The sequence below is a fragment of the Nannospalax galili genome, unplaced genomic scaffold (genome assembly GCF_000622305.1).
Source record: "Nannospalax galili isolate Female #2095 unplaced genomic scaffold, S.galili_v1.0 scaffold1723, whole genome shotgun sequence".
NCBI classification, from domain to species: domain Eukaryota; kingdom Metazoa; phylum Chordata; class Mammalia; order Rodentia; family Spalacidae; genus Nannospalax; species Nannospalax galili.
In genome coordinates, this window is record NW_008349072.1 from 852,175 (window position 1) to 876,457 (window position 24,283).

Genomic DNA, 24,283 nt, shown 5'->3' on the forward strand with positions numbered 1-24,283 from the left:
CACGCTGCACCTGACAGTGACCTGATTTTGTTCTGAGAATTTTCATCTCTGCTCATAAATAAAATTTCTGCCTGTAATTAGGTCATCCTAGCTTAATGAGACAAGTTGGAGGGATGGCTCTCTTCCTCTGCCTTCCAGAACAATCTGTGAAGATCATCCCTCTTTGAAAGTTTGCCAGAAGGTGAAACCATCTGTCTAGTCATTTTTTATGTGAGTGGGACCTGGGTGTCCTGAGCTCTACGATGGAATCACAAATCCAATTATTTAATGTTTTGGGTTTGAGGAAGGGCATTTAATCTCTTCTTGAGTACAATTCCCTAGAATACATCATTAAAAGTTTCTGATTTATTTTTATTTTATGTGTATGAGTGTATTGTCTGCATGTATATAAGTGCACCTGGGTCATGCAATGCCTGAGGAGGCCAGAAGAAGGAGTCAGATCCTCTGTAGCCATAGCTGGCCTGAAACTCATTATGGAGACAGGCTGGCCTTGATTTCAGAGATCCACCTGCCTCTGCCTCCTGAGTGCTGGGATTAAAGGCAAACACCACCATGCCCAGTATAGAATTTTTTTGTATATAAAATTTTTCTTGCCCTCTGGCTTCCCACCTGTCAGCATAAACACAAAGTCCTCTATAGTCTCGTAATTTTTAAGATTTATTTTTATTTCTCTCTCTCTCTCTCTCTCTCTCTCTCTCTCTCTCTCTCTCTCTCTCTCTCTTTCTTGTATGCAGTTGTCCTCTGAGGCCAGAAGAAGGTGTTGGATTTTTCTACAACTGAAGCTCCAGGCAGTTGTGAGATGCCAACTTTGTGCTGGGAACAAAACTTGGATCCCTTGCAAGAGCAGAAAGTGCTGTTAACCACTGAACTGTCTCTTCACCCTTTTTTTGTTTTTTTTTGAGACATAGTATGTAGTCCTGGCTGGCCTGGGACTCACTAGTGTCTAACCTTCCTGAGCACTTTGGCACTGCGTATTTCTACAGGAAGGAGTTTCCCCCAGGCACCCACAGAGTCTGGCAGGTTTTGTTACCTACACATGTCCTCACGCACCCTCACGTACACATATTCATACACGCTTGCATATACCCTCACACACATCCACACACACCCACACACCCTCATACACATTCTAACACACACACACACACCCTCACACATCCCCTCACACACATTCTAACACACACACACACACACACCCTCACACATCCCCTCACATCCCCTCACACACATTCTAACACCCACACATTCTAACACACACACACACACATGCCCTCACACATCCCCTCACATCCCCTCACACACATTCTAACACACACACACACGCCTTCACATCCCCTCGCACACATTCTAACACACACACACACATGCCCTCACACATGCCCTCACACACATTCTAACACACACACACACACACACCCTTACACATCCCTTCACACACATTCTAACACACACACACACACACGCCCTCACACATCCCCTCACACACATTCTAACACACACACACACACACACACGCCCTCACACATCCCCTCACATCCCCTCACACACACCCCACAGACCATCCACCTTCAGTCTCGTTCTCTGCTAGCAGAGTCCGCATGGTTGCTGACCTTGCATGGTGCTCCTGTTCAAGCCCTGTTTCTACTCCCTGGCCACAACAGCTCCTCCCTCAGCTCTACCTGCCCTGTCCTGAAGCCTGTGTCCATCTGAGGCGCCTATCCAGCTGCATATCACAAAATAAAAGTATTTTCTCTGTTCACTGCTTTGTAGTCAAGAAGTGAGTCCAAGTTTGTAGTTCATTGTGATATTCTCTCTCTCTCTCTCTCTCTCTCTCTCTCTCTCTCTCTCTCTCACAAACTAGTCTCTCTCTCTCTCCAGCCCTGCTCTCTGATATTCTGCATGAGGTGAGGGCTAGAAGGTAGGACCCTTGGCGTCTTGAATGCTGATGATCAACTGAGTCTTTGTTCCCCTGAAAATACAGTGCATGTGCTTTCCCATGACCAGTCAGCACTTAAAACGTCTCTAAAACGAACACAGATGGCAGCCACTAGAGCCTCAGTTTAGAAGATGTGGTGCCTAAGAAGGTCTTGGGATTTTCTAGGAAGTCTTTTTGGCTTCCCTTCCCTTATCCCGGATCTGCCTTCACCTCTGAGCTGGTGGGCTCGGCCTCACTTTAAAAGCTCAGGAGGTCCAGAGAGGCTGAGGGACCTGGCTGGGATACTCAGCCATCCTTACAGGGCAGGGCTCCCAGTGGGCTCTATCAGGTGCAGGGTGCCCGTCCTTTTGAACTGCCATGTCCTTTTGCTCTACCAAAACTGTAAATAAATAAATAAATAAAAACAAAACACCAGGCATCTCACCTCCTCTGGGTTTGGCTCTCTGTCCTTCAGGGAATGGTGCTGGTCCCCTGTGGCACTGGTCCCCCGTGGCTCTGGTACTTGGAGGCCTCAGCAGCTCCCCTGGGCCTGGGACTCTGGGCTCCTTCTGCACCCCTGTCTGGTTTTGGCGTCTCTTCCACGAGGTTAGGAAGTGCCCATCTGTATTTACTGTCCCCAGCTTTGGAGGATCTGTGTTCCAGGGATCCCCCCCCCCAACTCCTCCAGGGCCTGGACTCAGCTTCCTTTGAAGACTGGAGACCTGGGTCCACAGGAGTTGACTAGGGGCTAATGGTTCTCATGGGTGTGGCCCTCCCCTGCCCTGCCCAGGTTCACCATGAGGTGGGGGGAGCCTTAGAGGAGTGTAGGGAGGAACACCACCTTCCTGCACTATCCTGGTGGTGCCTCCCTTCCTAAAGGCATCAGAACATTAGCAGCCCCAATCATGGGGGGTGGGAGCCCTGTGGGCTGGAAAAGGCCATTATGGATGCCCACATGGAAGGATGCTCAGTTAATGCACTCTCCTGCCTCCGCTTGCTGAAGGTGGGGAGGAGTGGTACCAGATTGGGAATCCAAGTGCTGTTTGTAAGTTGAGTGACTGCATCAAGCCCCAGACTCCTCACAGAAAGGCTGGTCATCTCTCCTTGACCTTTTCAACTCCTTATGAGAATCAAAGACCAAACATGCCACTTGAGGCGCAGGGTAAGGGATGCCCGTGGCGGCTGCTGACCCTTCCCTACACTGGCCACATTCACTTTCCTGCTGGATAAAGTGAAGAATCTGGAAGTCACAAGGCCCCTTGAAGGCAGGACAGAGGTTAGAGTGCACCAGAGTCATGGGGCCTGGGAGGGGGCTGGACTGGAGCACTGGCTCTGTGTGCCATGCTTGGGGCCCCGGGAGGTTCCATGGTTGGGGGCCCAGGAGGCTCCTGGTTTCCTGAGGATGAGGGTGAAGAAGTGTGGGAGAAAATAAGCATCAGATATTGGGGGTGGGGACGGTTATGTAGCACAGGCTCTTCTTGAACTCTCTATGTAGAAGAGCATGACCTTGAACTTCTGATCTTCCACCTCCTGAGGGCTGGGATCACACACATGTGTACAGTTCATGCAGTGCTGGGGATTGAACCTTCATGCACGCTAGGCAAACACTACCGACTGAGCCACATCCCCAGCCCTGCGCATCAATCAGCTTTGACACAAATGTGCTCAGAAAGCCTAAAGGACGAGATGATCAAGTTTTCTAGACTGCGTTCTTCTGTTTCCCTGGAAGCTGTGTGGCCTTGGGAAGGTGGAACCAGCCTGAGAACAGGTGAAGAGGGAAGAGCAGGACCTTTGACCCAAGACAGCCTGAGAGAGCTCCCGAGCCCTCACTGATGGCTGACTGACAGAGTCCCAGGACCCAGGCACCTGGGTCCAGATATTCCTGGGCTCCCTGGACCTAGACACAACTGGAGTTTTTATTAGTATGAGCCACTCCGTGGTATGTGTGTATACTTTGCATGTGCATACGTATAGTATGTGTGCATGTACATGCGCTTGTTCACATGTATGTACATGTGTGTACTTGAGCTTGCTTTCATATGCATACATGTGTATGTGCACATTTGTATGTATGTGAATGCGTGTATGTTATGTATCTGTGTATATGTATTTGTGTATGTATATGTGTTCATATGTATACATGCATGTGTGTGTGCGTGAGCGGGCCTGTATATGTATATAGGTATGCATATGTTTCAAAGGGGTCTCTGACATTCGCCTTGGAGAACCCGGAGCTCTGGAGAAGCCAGTGGCACGTGAAAGAGGCACGAAAGCACACTGGGTACCCCCCACTTTGATGCGGAGCTGAGGGCATGCTGCTGTGAGGCACGCACACCCCATGTTCTGTTCTGGTCCAGGAGCCTGGGGAGAAAGCTCAGGCTGCTTATCTGTGCCTTGGGCTGATGGATTTTATGCTCTGGCCTCTCTCAGAGGCCACTTGACCGAGGCCAAGATGTCAGAGTCCCGAGACTCTGACCAAGTAAGTGCTAGAACACTCCTGGCTGGGGTGTAGAGTCTAGGATCAGGAGCCAAGATGGGCATGGTTCTGGTTATCAGGTCATCGAGGCAAAAAATGAAGGGACCAAAGATGATACCGGCTAAGAAGGCTGCACAGCCAGAGACGAGCCCAGTGCTAAGGGCTGGTACTGTCGGGCTGGTCCCAAATCTCTGAGCATGCACATTCACCCGGGGAGGGAACTGTTTCCAAGTCAGTGCACTTGTGGAGAATTAGTCCTTTGCTGGCTGTTGGCCAGAGCCCACTCTTACTTTGCCAAATGACCCTTTCCAATATGGCATCTGATTGCAATGACGTTAGTGAGGGAGAGAATGTGCCAGCAAGATGCAGCTCGCAGTGGGTGCAGCCCTGCAAGCTTGGAGTCAAGGTGCTTGGTGCAGCCCATACACCTGGGGAGGGGTGTTGGGAGCTGTTAGTCTATTATGTACATTGAGCTGTGGCAGGCTTGTTTACTGAGTTTGTTTTCTGCACACCAGTACCTAATCTGCCAAATCAGGAGGAATGTGTTTATATGGAGAGCCTCACAATACCTGACCCGGAGGCAATAGTGGTAAACAAAAAGATCAAAGAAGGCTTTGAAGTATTTGATGCTCCTTGACCCTCAGATACAGGTGGGAAAAACAGCTGTTGAAACTAATTGAGTTCTTCTGTACAAAAAGGCGGAGCTGACCTAAACGCGGGCTGCGGTCTCTACTGACAGCCCTCCCGAGAGTATCTTTTCTGTCTCTTGTTTTTTCTTTCAATCCTCACTCCCCCTTTCAGGTACTGTCCGTCTTGGCCGGCTAGCACCGGTAGAGGGGTGACCCCAGGGTAGGACTACCCGGGGACAGGATCACTGGGGACACTCGGGGCTGTGCCTCCTCACTGGTTGTCTAAGCCCCACTCCCAGCTGCTAGGCACTGCTCCCCGCCCAGCACAGAGTGCCTGGAAGCTAAGAGCATTTCCCTTCTCCAAGTGGGAGTGTTTAAAAGCTACTTGTTTTTTCTTTCTGTGTTGTTTCCATTGTGAATTATGTGTTGAGAGTGCTCAGGGGTCACCATTTGCCTGTTGGGTATTTACTTATTTATTTTAATACTTTTATTGAATTTTTGTGTATTTCATACAGGACATCTTAATCCTCTTTATACCCCCCTCCTCACTGACCACCCCTCCATACCCCACCAGTGGAATTCATACATTCTGTCATTTGTGTTAAGGCCTATCATGTCAGGTTAGTGTCCCCAGTTGTCCCTCAGTGCAAGTTCATCCACTGAGGTCTTGTAGGTCTATCTAGATTCCCTCCCTTTAAGAAAATCAGCTCTTCCTCCCCCAGCAATAATCAGCTGCTAATAATTCTTCAACTAAGATTGGGGCTTGCTGTTCATTTCCACAGTTCTGTGCTGGGTTTTTGTCTGCCTAAGTTTGCATGGGTCTTGTGCATGCTGACACCATTGCTGCAGGTTTGTATGAGAAGGTCCCAGGTGTCTGTAGGGCCATTTCCGTATGATTATGCACCTCCTCCCTGGCTCTTACAATCTTTCTGCCTTCTTTTCCACAATGGTCCCTGAGCCTTGGGTGGGTGGATTTTAATATAGGAGTCCTGTCCAAGGACCCACACTCTGTAAATTTAAGGCTCCATATTTTTCACATAGTAAATTACATTTGTCTAGGGATGTAAAAGCCTTGGGGTTTTCTCTAAGATCTATGACCTCTCCAGCTATGTGTATTTGGCTAGGTTTACAGTACCACACATGAGTCTCCTCCCATTGAGTGGGCTTTAAGTCCAATTAGGTAGCTATTGATTACCCCCCAAGATAAAAGTGCCATTATTGCACCAATGTCGTTTGCTGTGCTGGTCATTGATGTGGTTTTTAGGCCTTGAAGCTGGGCTTGGACCATAGATTGATGCTCTCCCTTAGCAGCTTGCGTAGTGCTCTCCAAAGCTATGAGAGCTAGCCTCCAGGGGAGGGGGCTTCCAGTTCAGTTCCAGCTCCATTGCTCCAAATCCTGTGACTGAGGTATATCCTGTCTTCAGCAATAGGGTCTTACCATCAGGTTCTGGGAGGCAATCAAGGACCGTGGCAATAGCCTGTGCAATTTTGGGAGTCTCTTGGCCAACAACTCAAAGGGAGGTTTCTCCTGTCTGGTACTGTTTATCGTTAGGTAGTCTTCTGCTATACACACGGACTCATGTAGAGATCTTTTATGTGTAATTTTTCAGTAGGTTCTTGGACTAATACCATTCCCTCTGGATTTTATACTAGCTAGGCACTATTTATCTCTCCTCTCTCTCTCCCTGTCTTATCCTCCTCCTCCGCCTTCCCCATTTAAAGTGTCCCCATTTTCTCCTGTTGGGTGCTTTCATACCCTGAATTGTGTCCCTCAAACCTCATGCTGACTCCTCAGAACCTGACCGTGTTGAAGACAGGGTCTATATGGGTCACTTTGCTCATCTGTGCGAAATATCCAAGAAGCAACTTAAGGAAGAACAGATTTATTCTGGCCCACAGTTGGAGGGTACAGTCCATTGTGGTGGGAAGCATGATGGCAGGACGTGAGGCGGCTGGTCACATCGCATCCACAGTCAGGAAGCAGAGGGAGATGCAGGCTGGTGCTCAGCTCGCTCCTCCTTTTTGTTCAGCCTGAGACCCCAGCGTATGGGATGGTGCCCCCCACATTCAGGGTGGGCCTTCTTTCGTCACTTAAACCAACCTAAAGACTTGCTTGTAGACATACCCAGAGGTCAAGTTGGGCTGGAGAGATGGTTCAGCAGTTAAGAGCATTTGCTGCTCTTGCGGAGAACCTGGATTCAGTTTCCAGCACCCACATTGGGACGCTCACAACCATCTGTAACTCCGGTTCCAGGGATTCTAACACTTTCTGGCCTCAGAGGACATCGTGCACGCACATGGTGCACATAAACACAGGCACATACACATAAATAAAAATACAAAGATCTTTAAATCCAGTTGTTAATAATGAAGATTAACTGTCACATGGTCTTTAAGGAAATAATTAAGTTAAAATAAAGCCAGTAGAGCAAATCCTAATCTAATCTAACAGGTGTCCTTATAAGGAGAGGAAATTTGGACCTGGGTGTGTACAGTCACAGAAGGATGACTTTTTGAGGTCCTGGGAGAGATGCCATCGCAAGTCACAGAGGGAGGCCTCAGAGTAAGGGACTAAAGGTACTGTAAGAGATGAACCGTTGTCCAAGACGCTGGGTGAGATGGCTCAGTGGTTAAGGTGGCTGCTCTTACGGAGGAGCTGGGTTCAGTTCCCAGCATCTACTTGGCAGCTAACAACAGACCATAATTCCAGTTCCAGGGGATCTGATGCTCTCTTCTGGCTTCCATGGGCATTGCACAACAGGAGTGCATTTGCATACATGCAGGCAAAACATACACATGGAAGGAAGGAAGGAAGGAGGGAAGGAGGGAGGGAAGGAAAGAAGGAAGGAAGGAAGGAAATAGATAAGTGTGGGGGCCCAGCATGGAGATGCATACCTTTAATCCCAGCACTTGGGAGGCAGAGGGAGGAGGAGCTCTGTGAATTTATGTCTAGCCCGGTTTACATAGTGAGTTCTAGGCCAGCCAGGGCTACATAGTGAGACCCTGTCAAAAAACCAAACCAAAACAAACTGTGGAACTGGAGTGATGGCTCAACTGTTAAGAGGCTTCCTGCTCTTCCAGAGGACCCGAGTTCAGTTCTCAGCACCCACACCAGACAGCTCACAGCAGCCTGTAACTCCATATCTAGGGTATCTCACACCCTCTTCTGCTCTCCACAGGCACTAGCATACACGTAGCAAACATTTGCATAGACATGTTTAAACATAAATAATAATAATAAGGGCTGGAGAGATGGCTCAGTGGTTAAGAGCACTGGTTGTTCTTGCAGAAGACCCGGGTTTGAATCCCAGCACCCACATGGCAGCTAACAACTGTCCGTACTCCAGTTCCAGGGTATCCAACAGCCTCTTCTGACCTCCACGGGCATTGCACAACACGGGTGCACTTACCTACATGCAGGCAATACACGCATACACATAAAATAAAAACAATAAATAAAATATTAAAGTAATAATAATAATTTTAAAAAACCCAAATATTTAAGAATAAAAGTTGCCCAGAACAAAGCACAGGGAGAAAACAGAGGGGTCGGGGCCTAGAGAATATAGATTCGTGCCTCTGATTCAGTGTCTGAAGCCAGAGGATCCTCCTGGAACTTTCTGGATATGAGTTAATATATTTCCTTACACACACACACACACACACACACACACACACACACCGGCACTGCCAAGCTGGGTTAAGCTGGGTTCCTGTCCTGAGATGCAGTGCAGATCTGCAGACAAGACCGATCAATAGCAACTTAAAGCAGAGGTGTATGGGTGGTAGCAGACAGGGCGCTGACCTGGCTGCACAGTAACACTGGGAAACTGTAAATGGATGCATTTTATTGTGTGTTTATTAAAGCATCAGCTAAGTTAATTACAAAGACTTAAAAAAATTCATCTGCCAAGTAGGTGAGTCTAGAGCCAGGAGACTGAGCTGGCGGCTGACTCACCCCAGCAGTCTTCCATGAGTTTCGGTTTTGTGAACTAAGCCCTGTTGTTCCCCTGTTGCGCGGTTTTCGAGCCCCTGCTGGCTTGGAACAGCATGTTTTTGCGCTCTGCGGTTCCATTTGAGAAGTTTGCTGCAGTGCTTACCGAGCTTCCTGGCCGGCTCACCAGCTTGGTGGAGCTCACTTCCCCCACTTCCCAGACCCACCTCTCCTCCCCTGCTGGATGAGCCTCAGAAAGAAGTGGCTGAATTAACTGGGAGTCTTTTTTCTTTTTTGAAGACATTTTACTCAGATCCCCTGGGCAGGAATTAACCGCTCTTTCCTGCTGAGCTCTCTAGCCCAGTGGCTGAAGATTCTGAACCAAGTAGTGCTGATACAAAATCGTTTTTTTGTTTTTTTTGGTCTTTTGAGACAGGGTCTCCCTGTAGCCCCAGCTGTCCTGGAACTCACTATGTAGACCAGGCTGGCCTTGAACTCACAGAGATCCGCCTGCCTCTGCCTCACGAGTGCTGGGATTAAAGGTGTGTGCCACCACGCCCAGCCTAAAAACGGTTTTTGATTTAAGACTTCCGTCATAAAATATGGAAACCAGGATCAGGAAGATGGCTCAGTCAATAAAGTGGCTGCCACCCAAGCCTGAGTTCAGTTGCCAGCACCCGTGTGAAAAGCCATGTACAGTGGTGGGCACTTGTGATCTCAGTGCTGGGGAGGCAGATCCCTGAGGCTTGCCAGATGGCCGATCTGGCCAATCAGCAAGATGGGCAGCCAGTGAGAGACCCTATCTCAAAAAATAAGGTGGAGGGGGCTGAGAGATGGCTCAGCGGTTAGGAGCCTGGCTGCTCTTGCAGAGGACCCGGGCTCAAATCCCAGCACCCACATGGTGGCTAACAACCATTTGTAACTCCAGTTCCAAGGGATCTGACACCCTCTTCTGCCCTCTGCAGGCATGGCATGACATGGGTGCACTTACACATGCAGGCAACACACTCATACATATAAAAAATAAATAAAATAAGGTGAAGGGCTGGCAAGATGGCTTGGTGGGTAAAGGCACTTGGCTGTGCAAACCTGGTGATTTGAATTCAATCCCTAGGATGCGCATGGCAGAAGGAAAGAACCGAGTTCTGAAAATTATCCTCATCTTCACACATGTGCTGTGATGTGCCTTGCACACAGAGGAACATGACACACATACATATATATGCATGCGTACACATACATACATGCATATATGCCCCGGCCTGCAGGGCGGGAGACGGAGACTCGAACTCCCAGGGACCTGGAATGATGGGACAAGAGACACGAAGAATGACAGCAAGACAAAGAGCTCTGATCAAGCTGCCAAAGTTTATTTTTCCACGGGGATTCTTATACGGGCTGAAGCAGGAAATTAGCTGGGGAAGGGGAAGGGAAGGTGTTGTCTCAACGGGTTAATGAATGTCCCTTAGGATGAGGGGACCTGGCGCTGTGAGTCTGGTTGCAGGATAAGGAAATTGGTGGTTGCTCAGGCTTATCTTGAATCATTGGAAAGGTTGCTTATCTTAGGGGGCAGGGAGGACTGATCAGCAAGTTCTCTGGAGGCTGCTTGCCCTGGGGGGCAGGGAGGGCTGCCAGGCAGTGTGGTTTCCCACACATATACATACACATGAGTTCATACATGCACACATACAAATACACTTAAACATGCACATATACATACACACATACACATATAAAACACATACATACATGCATATAATACACACACAATAAAATAAGGTGGAGTGTGATAGAGGAAGTTACCTGATGTTGACCCTACATCTCTACATACATGTGCAGGGGCACCCACACCCAAATTCATAAGGCACATATAACATATACATGTATATACACATATAACACATAGTTAGAAAATGAAACCTAATTCTCTGAGAGCAGGCATGCTTGAAGCCAGACTGAGTCTTGGAAGCCCCCGCATCCCTGGGTGAGGTTGGAAGACAGAGAGGGTGGCGGCGGCTCTCAGGCGGTTCACTGGCGGAACTCCTGCTTTCTGTTCCCCCTCTGCTGCCTCTGACATGTCCCCCTTGAGCTTCCATAGACTGCAACCCCCTGGGTTGGCCTGGGGCTATGGGGGCGTTGTCCACTGAATCTAACTCTCAGCACTTTGCCAATGAGAGAGACACAAGGTCAGAGGTCACTGTGAGGAGCCCTGGGGCTCCAGCCAGGCCTGTCCACCCGTGTGATTCTGTTGTGAGCTGTGCCTTCCACAATGTGAACAGTGTATCCCACACAGTCTTGTAGAGACACCCAGAAACCTTCCTGAAGCTGTCAGCCAGGATCCTGCTGTGCACAGTAGGTCCCCAACAAATGGTAGTCACCACCCTGATTGCCAGTGTTTAGGACTAGCTGGTTGTGCGTGTGTGGTGTGTATGTGTACGGGTGTGTATGTCTCTGTGTATATGCATGTCTATATGTGTTTCTGTATATATGTGTGTGTATGTGTATCTTGATGTGCCTCTGTGTGTATGTGTATGTCTCTATGTGTATATGCATGTCTCTGTGTATATGTGTGCATGTATATCTTGAGGTGTCTTTGTATATGCATGATGTGAGTCTCTGTGTGTATATGTATGTATGTATATCTTGATGTATCTCTGTGTATATGTCTCTATGTATAGATGCATGTCTCTGTGTATATATTTATGTGTGTATGTATACCTCAATCTGTCCCTCTGTGTATATGTATATGTATACATGTGTGTGAATGCATGTGGAAGATAAGGATCAATAGCCTCCTCTATAGCTCTCTACCTTATTTTTTTCCTTCTTTTTTTTTGTCTTTTTGAGGCAGGGTCTCCCTGTAGCCCCAGCTGGCCTGGAACTCACTATGTAGACCAGGCTGGCCTCAAACTCACAAAGATCCTCCTGTCTCTGCCTCCCCAGTGCTGGGACTACAGGTGTGCACCACCCACGCCCTCTACCTTTTTTTTTTTTGAGGCAGGGTCTCTCTGAACCTGGAGTTTGCCAGTTCAGCTAGACTGGCTGGCCAGTGAGCCACAGGGATCCTCCTGTCTCTACAGGTGCACACCACTACACCTGGCTTTTTACCTGGGTTCACTAGAGATCTGAACTTGTAGCAAGTACTTTACCAGATGAGCCACTTCCCAGCCCCGGGGTCTGACTGTTGACAATCATGTCCCCACACTGATAATTGTGCTCCCTTCCCGGGCCAGGATGTTTGTTCAGGGTACTCAGTGTGCCTGGCACTCCTGCAGGGGCTTGTCAGCATCTCTGTGAGGTCTGGGCGCAGGCCTCATGGCTGGCAGCGGCAGCCCTCTGCCTCCTTGAGGCACCATCCTGACCTTTCTAACTTGTCCTTGTTTTTCCCTGGCTCTGTCTGCAAGTTCACATCTCCTCTTGCTTATTTTTTCAGAACATTGGGTGATGTCTACCCTGCATCCCTCTCCATTCCATCTCTGGGTCACGTGCCAGTAGAAAGCCCAGCTTAGAAATAACCAGAGTAGGTCGGCAGTGCCTTAATAGGAATTATGATACTGACTCTGGGATCACTGCTGTGGAGACTGGCCTCACTCCCAAGTTTCGGGGGGACCTGCAGTGTCTGGGGAGCTCTGGCTTCCTGCTTTTACACAGTCTCTGGAAAGAAGGCAGTTTGGGAGGACTAGAAGAGACCCAAGCATGCACCTGCTGGCCTCACCGTTTCCCTGCCTCTCTCCAGCCTCACTTTAATACTTAAACACTTGAGTAGGTAAAGGAAAGTGGTGGACCTTTGATGTTTCTGTCCACTCAGCCTTCTAAGCCGCCTCCTCTCTATTAGCACAGAGAGTCTGTTGGGGTCTTGGGAAGGGTGGGGCTGGGCATGGCTGCAGAGAAAAGGCTCCCCTCCCTGGAAGACTGAAAGTGCTCTGCACAGAGGTGGCCCACCCTCCATCTCAGCATCCCCAGGGCAGGTGCTCTTGGATGGTAGGCCCTGGATTCTGAGCCTTGAGTTAGATGTAGACAAGGAGACAGACTCCTTGTAGAGGATATCTCACTTCCAGGGGGTTCAAGAGTAAGGACTGGGGTGAAGTCTCCTAAGGAAGGACTTCCCAGGAATGGAGATTCATTGAGCCCCAGGGAGCTAGAAGACTCCAGGCAGCCCTTTATCAGGCATCTTTAGGACACTGAGATGCTTCTGCCTACGTGGAGCTGAGATCGTGCAGTCACACCCCTGAGCTATGGAACACGTGTGTCCTCTGTGCTCTGTTGTAGGGTCACAGATAACCCCACCGTATCTCTAGGATTCTCTGAGCAGCAGTGGGGAGGGATGGTACAGGAGGGCGAACATTCTCATCCAGGTACTGGTGAGCAGCAGGTGGGCCCAGAAGCCTTGCTCACCTGAAGCTCCTGGAGTTCCCTGCTCTGACCCACCACGTGAGACCCCCTTGTGGGGAGTACCAGCCGGGACTGTTCGGAAAAGGAGCACAGAGGACTCGAAGTCTAGAGGGAGCAGGTGAGGCTGGCTGGGGTATCAGGGGATGTGGGGGGACAGGCCGTCAGAGATGTGGACTTGAGGGGGAGAGAAGTGTTGCAGTCCCTGCCCGGGGACCGTGTGGCCTAGGGTGGGGCTCAGCAGACTCTGTGTGGTGGACCTGGTTGTCTACCCTGGACTCAGCTAGCTGCCCTTGGCTGTTCTCGTTGCGGGACACAGAGACCATGGAGAGGATGGTGGGCACTGAGCCTGCCTCACTGCAAGAGAGAAAATGTTTATTGATATACACTTTATTATCTTTTATAAAACTTCCTTTGGCTACATGGGCCACTATGCTTGTTGACGGCAGCCCTCAGGGTCCAGTATGGAGCCAGAGTCCACTCAGAGGTGGGCACTGGAGTTTAAGGACTCAGACCAGGAGCTGCCCACAGCATCCTGGAAGACACCAAGTATGTGGGCAGCTGCCCAAGGCTGGTCTGGGAGAATCGGAGAAAGTCGGCTACCCAGGGTGGCAAAAGGTCCTTCCTGGGTCATGTGGCTGGCCAGGGTTAGATACTCCTCCATTAAAGTCATCGGATAACTCATCAAAGGGACAGAGACTTGTGTGCAGACTCAGCTACAAGGCAGGTGGACTGGACCCTCTTCGGAATAGTACCAATCTCTCAAATTTGCTCAGATGCCACCTCAGGAGGCTGGGCATCCCCTGCAGACTGGGCTGAGGCCTATTCACTGGGTCACGTGGGAGGTGGGCTGCCTGTAGAGGCAGGAGGTGGGTATGGCCGGTGGTTCCTTTCTCTCCTTCACCATGGAACTTCTGATGAGAGGGGACCCTCCCACTATGCTGGGGAGCGCACCTTTGGTACAGGGAGTCACTGAAGCAAATAGGTGGGGGTAAAGAGGCCACAGGGTCTGCCTGTTACTCAGCCACTTGGTCACACCCCAGTCTCCAGACACCAGGGGGCTAGAGAGAGCTCTTGTCCTCCCAGGTGGCACAGGGGCAGTGGCCCTGCTTTTTCCCTTTGGCAGATGGTCTCTGGAGGCCGGTGGCTGCCATCTGCCCCAGCCTTGCCCCCAGGCACTGGTCTCTCACGAGGCATTCCCAGGGGGACACTGCATCTCCATGGTGACCGTATTGGGTGTGCTGCTGGCCGTGTCCCCCAGCTCAGCACCATCCCTCAGGGCCCTCTGGAAGACCACCCTGAGAGGTTCCCAGAGGCGTTGTGACTTGTCCCTCCCAGACAGGAAGTAGACCACGGGCTTCGAGCTGCTGTTGATGCAGATGCACAAATCGGTGACGTACTCGGGGAAGGGGGCCGGGATCTGGAAGACCCAGAAGAGGAACCAGTCAATCCCGAGGTAGATAGAGGACACCAGGAAGACGGAGACGATGGCCAGGACCACATGGTTGAGCTTGGCAGAGCGCTGGCGCCGCCGGGCCCGGCACTCCACGTGCAGGATGAGCGCCAGGCAGGGGAGCACCATGAGGGGGCAGAAGACGAAGAAGAGCAGGACACCCAGGGAGACGTCCATGTTCCGGCAGGCCGACCCCGCGGCCTCTCGGCCCAGGAACGCACAGCAGTAGTTGTGGATGCCCGTGACCAGCAGCGACAGCAGCCAGAGCAGGGCGCAGACCACGGCGGACAGGCGCTTGGGCCGCCGGTGCCAGTACCAGGCCGGGAAGACGACGGCCACGCAGCGCTCGGCGCTGATGGCGGGCAGGAGGCTCACGCCGGTGAAGAAGGCGCAGAGCCCTGCGATCCGGGACGCCCTGCGCACGTAGTCGGCGAAGGCGCTCAGGACGCCGCCGGTGTTCAGGAGGGCGATCACCGCCTTGCTGAAGAGGTAGGCGCCGTCCGCGCTGGCCAGGTGCAGGAAGTAGACGGAGAAGGGGGTCCTCTTGATGGAGAAGCCGAAGAACCAGAGGACCAGCGCGTTGCCTACCAGGCCGCACAGGCAGAAGAGCAGGAAGATGTAGCTCATGACCGGAGGCGGGGGCAGCATGGCGATCTGCTCGATGGTCAGGAAGCCTCTGCTGTAGAGCTCCGGGGCCTCGCTCCCGCCGGGACACATCTGTGCAACAGCAGAGGGGACACACCTGTGAGGCCGCCTGCCCCTCCCCTGCCCCAGCAGGCTCATGCCTGTTCCCACTACCCACCTGGGGGAGAGGGGGCTGTCTAGGGTGCTGGTCTGGAGTGGTTAACCGGCAGAGGTCACAGCAGAAACAGCCCCCACCCCAGCCGACACTGCTTCGAAGCGTCCTGAGCCAGCAGCCGAGACCTGCGTGTCCACAGAGTGACTGGACAGTCATGGCATACAGCTTTGCGCTGCCCACAGGCCAGCCAGGTTCAAATGTGCAACATGAGATGACTCAGTGGGTAAAGTGTTTGCTAAGCAAGTGTGAGGACCAGCGTTCAGATCCCCAGCACACACACAAATGCCAGGCGGGCACAATGGCCGTTCTGTGATGAGCAGTCTGGCTAGCTAGTTAGGCTGCATCAGTGAACTCTGGGTTAAACTGAGAGACCCTGTTCTAATCAGTAAGGTGGAGAGTGGAGAGTGATTGAGAGAGACTCTTGGTATCAACCTCAGGTCTCCACATGAATGGAAAAAAGGTCATCCATCAAAAAGCTCAGGGATAGAAAGTACCTGTGGTAAAAGGTAACGATGACCATCTGGGGCCAGCAAGAGGGCTCGGGGATAAAGGCACTTGCTGCCAGGCCTGAGGACCTGAGTTCGATTTTAGACCCACATGGTGAAGGAGAAAACTGACTCCTGAGGGTTGTCTTCTGACTGCTACTCATGTGCTATAGCATGTGCACGCGTGCACACACACATACATGTTAAAGTAATGTAAAGAAATGAAAATCATTAAAAAAATGAATGGATAAAATCTGGGCTTGGTAGTGTAGCTTTGTCGTCCCAGCGAGTCCTTAAGATTAGGCAAGAGTCTTTTTAAAAAAAATATTTTTATTTATTTATTTATTTATTTAATTTTTTGATCTTTTTTGAGACAGGGTCTCCCTGTAGCTCCAGCTATCCTGGAACTCACTATGTAGACCAGGCTGGCCTTGAACTCACAGAAATCCTCCTGCCTCTGCCTCCCGAGTGCTGGGATTAAAGGTGTGTGCCACCACACCCGGCTTATTTATTATTTTTATTTTATGTGTATGAGTGTATTGCCTGCATGTATGTGAGTGCACCCGTGTCGTGCAATTCTGCGGAGGTCAGAAGAGGGCGTTGGATTCCCCTGGAACTGGTTCATAGCCACCATGTGGGTGCTGGGAATTGAACCCAGGTCCTCTGCAAGAGCAGTCAGTGCTCCTAACCGCTGAGCTCTCTCCAGCCCCATAGGCAAGAGTCTTTAAATTTCATTTTTATTTTATGTGTATGAATGTTTTGCCTCCATGTATGTAACTGCACATGTGGGTGCTGGGAACTGAACCCAGTGTTCTTAACTGTTGAACTATCAAACCCCCCTCCACACACACACTTTTTTTTTTTTTTTTTACAAAGTCTTACTATGTAGCCCTGGTTAGCCTGGAACTCACTATGTAAACCAGGCTGGCCTCAAACTCACAAAGATCTACTTGTCTCTACCTCCAGAGTGCTAAGATTAAAGGTGTGCACTACCATGCCTGACCCCTGCAGGAGGATTTTAAGTTCAAGGCCAGACTCGACAAAACAGTGAGACCCTGTCTCAAAATAAGAAGTAGGGAGGGGGCGGGAGAAAAGACTGCATGCAGCTCTTCCAGAGGACCTGGATTCAGATCCTAGAACCCACATTGGGTTGCGCACAGAAGCCTGTAACTCCAGCTCCAGGGAATCTGACACCCTCTTCTGGTCTCTGAGGTCACCTGCACACATGTGCATATACCCACCCACAGACACACATGCATACACATAATTTTAGAAAATGTAAAATGGGGGCTGGAAAGATAGCTCAGCGGTTAAGAGCACTGACTGCTCTTGCAGAGGATCCAGGTTCGATTCCCAGCACCCACATGGCGGCTACGAACTGTCCTTAACTCCAGTTCCAGGGGAATCCGAAGCCCTCTTCTGACCTGTGGCATTGCATGACACGGGTGCGCTCACATACATGCAGGCAATACACTCATACACATAAGACAAAAATAATAAATAAAAAAATAAAATGTAAAACGAAGGCTGGAGATAAAGTTCAGTGGCAAGGGACGGCCTAGCACGTGCGAGGCCCTAGGCCCAACCCCCGGTACTGCCAGTAGTAACTGAGTAACTGAGTGTGAAGGCGAAGGTAAAAGTGTGCACACCAGTCTGTTCTCCCAAGTTGTTCTTGTAATGCTTCAGATTTTAAACATGAAAACAGTTATTTCTTTTTTTGTGTGTGTGTCTTTTTGAGACAGGGTCTCCCTGTAGCCCCAGCTGTCCTGGATTCACTATGTAGACCAGGCTGGCCTCGAACTCACAGAGATCCACCTGCCTCTGCCTCCCGAGTGCTGGGATTAAAGGTGTGCGCCACCTGGCCCAGTGAAAACTGTTATTTCTGAAGAAATAAAATCACAGCCAGGTGTGGTGGCGCATGCCTGTAGTCCCAGCACTCCGGGAGGCAGAGGCAGGCGGATATCTGTGAGTTTGAGGCCAGCCTGGTCTATAAAGTGAGTTCTAGGTCAGCTGGGGCTACAGGGAGACCCTGTCTCAAAAAGACCATAAAGAAAAGAAATATCACTAGTAAGAAAACGTAATAATAAACCTTGGCCATAGCTGGACCAGAGCACTTGGGGATGAGCGACAGCTGCCCTCTGCTGGGCCAGGGCTGTCCTTTGGGGTTCTGGCTTGTGAGAAAGTCTAGGGGGGCGCAGAAAGGGGGGCTTGAGGTGGTGGTTACTCATCAAGTTGTGGAAAGCTTTTCAGTATTTTACAATGGACTTGGTCAGAAGAACCTAACCCAGCCAAATACCAGAACTGGCCCGGGGTGGGGGTTTGGGGAGGGCTGGTCTGATGCCTAAATGCATGGGATTGGGCTGGGTCTCAGAACTTGGCATGTGGGACACAGTGGCAGGGCACCTCTCCTGAGAAGGTGGACAGCCTACTCTACTCCATCCAGAGGGCTCCAGGAGACTTTGGTGGACTGACGGATCCTTCCTTCAATCCCCAGAGAAGCCATATCTTTAGTTCACAAAATGATGTCTCGAGCTTTCCCAGTTAACATTTAAAATATGTTTTATTTATTATTATTTTTATTTTATGAGTCTATTGCCTACATGTGTGTAAAGTGCACCCCTGTCGTGCAGTGGCCGAGGGGGTCAGAAGAAGGTGTCAGATTCCCCTGGACCCGGAGTTACAGATGGTTGTTAGCCACCACGTGGGTGTTGAGAATTGAACCTGGGTCCTCTGTAAGAGCAACCAGTGCTCTTAACTGATGACCCATCTCTCCAGCCCCCCAGTTAATATTTAAAAACAACTGTGTGGACTGGTGAAATGGCTTAGTGGGTAAAGGTGCTTGCTGCCAAGTCTGATAACCTGAGTTCAATCTATGGACCCCACATAGTGGAAAGAGAGAACCGACTCCCAGAAGTTGTCCTCTTACCATGTTATATGCACAATCCACCTCCGACCAAATAAAACAAATAACATGTAATAAAAATAAAAGTGAAAGCCCAACACAACCCATCTGTGAACTATTCTGTTCTCAAGGTTTTTTGGACACCTTCCTCCTGATAGAAAAGTTGCCTTGCATGCATATCTTTCTCCTTTGTGTATTCCTGCAGACATCACTAATCTGTCCCAGAACTCTCTCTTCCTAAGTTATGTCTTTTCATGGCTCAGGGTAATAGGAAGGTTCTAGGGAGCATGATCCTGTTTTCCACCTTCCAAATGGCCCTGGTAGAAAGCTGGGTCTTGAGAAAACACTTTGCATTGACATTTCCTAATAAAACAAAGGATCTTCTGACCTGGCAGGTCAAGAGAAATTTGCAAGAAGTGGGGAGTGCTGGTTTCACTTAGGGAGATTCTGGGCAGCCAGAGAAAGCTGTTAGGGGTACCCCCCCCAGCCTGCCTCCCCTAAACATCCATTAACTGACATCTCTGCCTGTCCAGCTCCAAATCGAGTTGCTTAGCTTTTTCGCTGTTCCACCTTCCTGCGGTTGACCTTGCGCCCCAAGCATCCGCTCACCTCAGAGGACCTGACCTGGTGGGGGGGCGGTGTCTACGAGACCCTGTCTTGTGAGGACCAGCTCTGCATGAGGGGGAGCTGGCCTGCTGGGGCTGGACCTCCGTGCCTCACCCTGCTGGAAAAAGCTTGCAGTCCTCTGCTGGAGGGTGAGGGGGAGGTGGAGGGTGAGTCACTGGGCACAAGCTACTATTCTAAGTCCCATATGTCTCATAAAACACCCGCTGTGGAGCCTCCCCCTCTCAGAGCCTTGTCTCCACTCTGGGGACTTTGAGACACCACCCCCGCCCTTTGTACGCGCAGTCGCTACCTCCTAGGCTGCCGTCTTTGCACAGTGGTCCCTATGGGGAGGAAAGGGTCCAGGACACTATGGGGGCAGTGGTGCTTGAAGGAGTTGGGGGTGTGGTGGAAGGAGTCAGTTACCACTCTGGCACAAGCCTCAGTTTTCTCAAGTTGGAGGAGGCTAGAATAACTGCAAGGGTTTCCAACTTGAATGATCTGCTCAGGGTAGAGAAGGGAAGCCCAAATGTTCAGAAGGCTCACCAGCCTTAGGGGGAGAGTGCTGGGATAGATTAGTGATGTCTGCAGGGATGTGTGACAACTTGAAGAAGTTAGGGCCCGGGTTGCGGGGGGGAAAAAAAAAGGGGGGAAGGTGGGGGGCGGGGTGGATGGGTCAGCCCAGAACATTGTCCAAGCCACAGGCATGGTGGCTAGCACCAGCTACAGAATTACATCCACGCCTCATGCACCCCAACTTGGGGCGACACTTGCCTTGGGTGTCCCAGAGAAACCCAGCCCTGTGGAACATACAAGACAGGTGACCACCATGGAGCCAGTGGCCCAGGCTTCCTAGCTGGGTCTGACCACAGTGAGTAGTGACTGTCAGGGGGAGGAGGTGAAACCTTTCAAGGCTGGTAAACAATGGCTCAGAGCAGCATGGGAAGGAACTTCTGGGTGCCCAGTGCCTGTGTTCGCCACGCTGATGAAGACACTAGGCTCAGAGGGACCGAGTAACCGGGGCTAGGCCAGCAAGACCAGAGGATCCCTCAGCGCACTGTAACCCAGAGCTGGAAGGCAGGCCTGATTAGTAGATGTAGGAGCTGGGCTGCCCCTCCCAGCCACGCCCTCCTGCAGACCAGGGCCCCCTGCTTGTACTACTTGCCTTGTTTTGGTTGGTGGAGTGGGCCTCCCAGGTGCAGTTTCCAGCCATCTTCAGACCTGAGAGTCCAGGCTCCTGCTTACAGCTTACAGGCCTCACCCCTATCTGGTAAAAGCCCAGAGAGAAGGTGGAGTGAGGTCAGCACAGGTCCCCCCAGAATCTCTCCTCCTCGAAGCCCTCCATCCCCAGCCCCCTAGACGTTTCCGGCCTGTGGGTCTCACCTTACAGAAAGCCTCCCTTGTTCCCTCTGAAGCAAGGGTTTTTTAGGTCCTGTCCTGGTGACTTCCAGAGCAGGTTACTCTGTGTGTATAGCCCACCCTGCCTGTGGGCCCACACTCAGACCCTTGCTGGCCCCCTGCTCTCTGGGGAGGAAGCTCTTTCCTCTCCTCTGTCACTGACTGCTAGGTGTCTGCATTCACCCATGTCCATGTCTGCGGCATCTCCTGTGTCCCAAAAGGGGCTCCAGCAACCAGTCCCAGAAAGGAGTTCAGGAGGGCAGGAGGGCAGATTTTTTTTTTTTTTCTTGACAGGGCGGGCTTCCTGGAGGAGGAGGAGGTGGCATTTAGCTGGGCCTTGTTTTACCCAGATGCTAAAGCCTCTGGTGTTTCCCCTGCAGACTGCCTGGTCACCTGAGACACTGTCACCATCCTCTTCCCCAGCATAGGCAACATGCAACACACCTGCCTGCTCCATTGGCCAATGCGGTTCTCATCCTAGATGTAGGGCAGGCGCCTCCCCAACCCCCATGTAGCGTAAGCTAACCTCTAGGATGACTTTGAACTTTCTGGTCCTCCTGCCTCCACCTCGAGTTCCAGGATTACGCACCTGTAGCAACCACACCTGTTTTATGTGGTACTAGGGACCAAACTCAGGGCTTTGTGCATGCTAGGTGAGCACTCTACCAACTCAGTCAGGTCCTCAGCCCCTCATTCCTCTTTGATGGGTATACCTACGCCTAGAGGCACACTCCTAACCCTGAGACACACTGTGAAACTGTGCAGATCTGTGTATTGTCAAGACCCAGCAGCTGCAAATGGTTGTTGTGGTTGCCCTGGGTCCTGGGGGTGGGGGAGGGAGGATGGCACTGAGCTCAGACTGCCAATCTGGAGGCTTGGGAAGGGTAACAGTTGGAGAAGGGCTGACCCTGCCCTAGACTGGTCCACCATAGCCAACAACAGCTCACTTCAATACCCACCCTGGGTCTCCTGGAATTGAGCCCAGTCCCATCTGCACTGCCCCCTGTAGACAAACATCTATCTATCCCCACCAAGCAGGTCTGAAGTTGTGTTAGGACCCAGCCTGGCCACAGGCTGCCAGACTGTCCTCTCCCATGAACATAGCTCAGGGTAGAGCTTACTACTCCACTCCCTAGAAATTCTTTCCTGGCTCTGGGCGGATACCCAGTCGCCACGCGCAAGGCCTCTGCCTCCTCCCTCCAGGGGGTGGGCCCAAGCAGCTGTATCTGCCACTGGCTGCCGGGAGAGTATCCTGCTGTGTGAGTGGCACGCCCCCTTTTTAACCCTAGGCCTTACCAAGCAGCAGGACCCTGCCTTGCAGTCCCAGGGTATGTAGAGGGGACAAGAAGGGCCCAGAGCATGGTTCCCCTACCACCCAGATCATCCGCACCTTCCTGCCACAAGCCGTCCCTCAGCCCGTTCTGGACATCCTCAGGGTGTGTGTGTGTTAGGTGCATTAATACCCAGACAGACTGGCTCAGCGTGGTGTCCAGGGTGGAAGCACTTTGTAAGCCAGCGAGAGAGAGAGAGAGAGAGAGAGAGAGAGAGAGAGAGAGAGAGAGAGAGAGAGCTCGCATATTGCTGGTGCTACTCCCCATGTGTCCTTTCTGGCCACAGCCTCATCACTATGCTCTAGGGCTAGTCCAGGCTTTCTTGGTACCTGAATTCCGGGACCTGCATGGCCCCAAGTAGACACCGCCAGCCCCACCATTGCTGCCAATCTTCCTGGCGGCTCTTCCCCCTCCTCCTGTGATGTCCCGACCCAGGGGACCTTCCTTTCATCCCATCAGGCTAGACCTCCACTAGGCACATGCCCTCCGGGGGCTCACTCAGGGAGGTCCATTTGATCTGCAGATTCTACCCCTGGCCCTCGTCTCACCCCATATCCTCTGCAAAGTGATTCATCCATGCAGAAAAATCTAGAAGCTAAGTGGAACCCAGATGGGCCCTATTAAAGGCATGTGTGTGACGTGTATCAGATGCGTGTGAGTTCGTGTGCTGTGGCCAGGATCTGAGCCAATGACAGAACTGACTTCCACTAAAACTAACAGAAAAGGCTGCCAGTTTTGCGCCCCAGGTCCCTCCCCTCAAAGTACAATGGTGGGCCACCTGTCAACCTTCTGGGACCAAGGATGGACCAGCCCTCAGGAAAGTCGCTGCCTCATTTTACCTTCACCCCACTATACCCCAGGTTCTCTCCTCATCCCTTAGCTGTGGCCTGGGCTGGACACTGACCATGGGAGATCCCCAGACACATAGAGAACCTGTGTTTCTGCCTAGGACGCAGGTTCTTGCTCCCAACTCTACAGAGATGCTTCTCTTGGGGGAACCGAGACTTGGAAGAACACTTGCCAACAACCTCATCTGAGGCCACCACCAACGGCATCAGGCCTGGCTGGCTGGGAGAAGGTGAACCATAAGCTGTCTGACCTCCTCTGGCCGAGCCCAAAGCATCCCCGCCAGAGCTGCCTACACCTGTCCCAGACCAGGTCTTAGCCCCATGGCAGTCGCCTGTGCCTGTGTGTGCGATCAATGGAACCACAGCCCCGCACTTGGACCGCTGCCGGCTGGGTGTTCCCCTGTAGCTCTTCCAGAACACTGGCTTGGATACAAGTTTCGGGGAAGAATGGGGGACCCCCTACCCTCAGGAGGACAGGGTGGGAGCTGTAATGGAAGATGACTTGGGGTTAGGGGTGAGGCCAGCTTGAGGTAAGGTATCAGGGCATGCCACACTACAGGGGAACTCTTAAAGCACCCCCACCCCCAATATCCCTGGGAACCTCAGAGTCACAGGAGGTGCGGAGCGGGTCCTCTGGTGGGTGACAGCCTCATGCTGGGGTCTCAGGGCTCCCTGCTTAGAGAGGTGGGATATCTGCAAATCTGTCTGACCATGACCACCTCCCCGCCTCGAGGATGCCCGTCACTTTCCCTTCCGGTGCCTAGCCTTTGCCCTGTAGGGCCTGATCCTGGTCCTGCAGCCCCTGTTCCTACACCCGTTTCTGGTCTCCCTCCCCTGGTCCCTGGGTCCCAGGGTGCTACCTGCAGCTGTCCTGATCCTCCGAGGCCTTCCCTTTGTGGAATGCTCCTCCTGGGACTCCGAGTTTGCTGACCCACGGGGCAGCAAGCTAGCCAAGTACTGCCTGGAGCTTCAGAAAAAGCAAGCCAAGGGTGGAGGACTAGCCCTCACCCGCCTGGCCTGTTGGATGATGGCTTTGGAAGCAGAACCCGCCCCAAACCCAATTCCAGGCCCAACTGAAGGAGGAGGGGCTGGGAGGAGGAGGAGGAGGAGGAGGAGGAGGA

At 51.6% G+C, this 24,283-nt stretch overlaps 1 protein-coding gene across 2 annotated transcripts; it reads right to left on the bottom strand.

The window, feature by feature from the left end:
* Window positions 1-13,701: 13,701 nt before the first annotated feature.
* Mrgprf (MAS related GPR family member F) lies at window positions 13,702-24,224 on the bottom strand. Of its 2 annotated transcripts, XM_017801408.2 has the most exons (4): window positions 24,023-24,224; window positions 20,969-21,287; window positions 20,751-20,852; window positions 13,702-15,513 (listed from the first exon to the last, which is right to left on the bottom strand). In XM_017801408.2, exons 3-4 carry the CDS (start codon window positions 20,796-20,798, stop codon window positions 14,530-14,532), a joined length of 1,032 nt encoding a protein of 343 aa, XP_017656897.1. In that variant the 5' UTR covers window positions 20,799-20,852; window positions 20,969-21,287; window positions 24,023-24,224; the 3' UTR covers window positions 13,702-14,529. The 2 variants fall into 2 exon arrangements, with proteins under 2 accessions (XP_017656897.1, XP_008844550.1); XM_008846328.3 differs by lacking the exon at window positions 20,969-21,287.
* Between the last annotated feature and the right edge of the window lie 59 nt (window positions 24,225-24,283).

Bases quoted from the DNA above. Each gene is read 5' to 3' on its own strand.
- Mrgprf (XM_008846328.3), bottom strand. From the start codon at position 20,798: ATGGCTGGAAACTGCACCTGGGAGGCCCACTCCACCAACCAAAACAAG. The intron at 15,514-20,750 runs GCAAGTAGTACA...GCTGTTGCACAG, and splicing joins ACTCCACCAACCAAAACAAG to ATGTGTCCCGGCGGGAGCGA.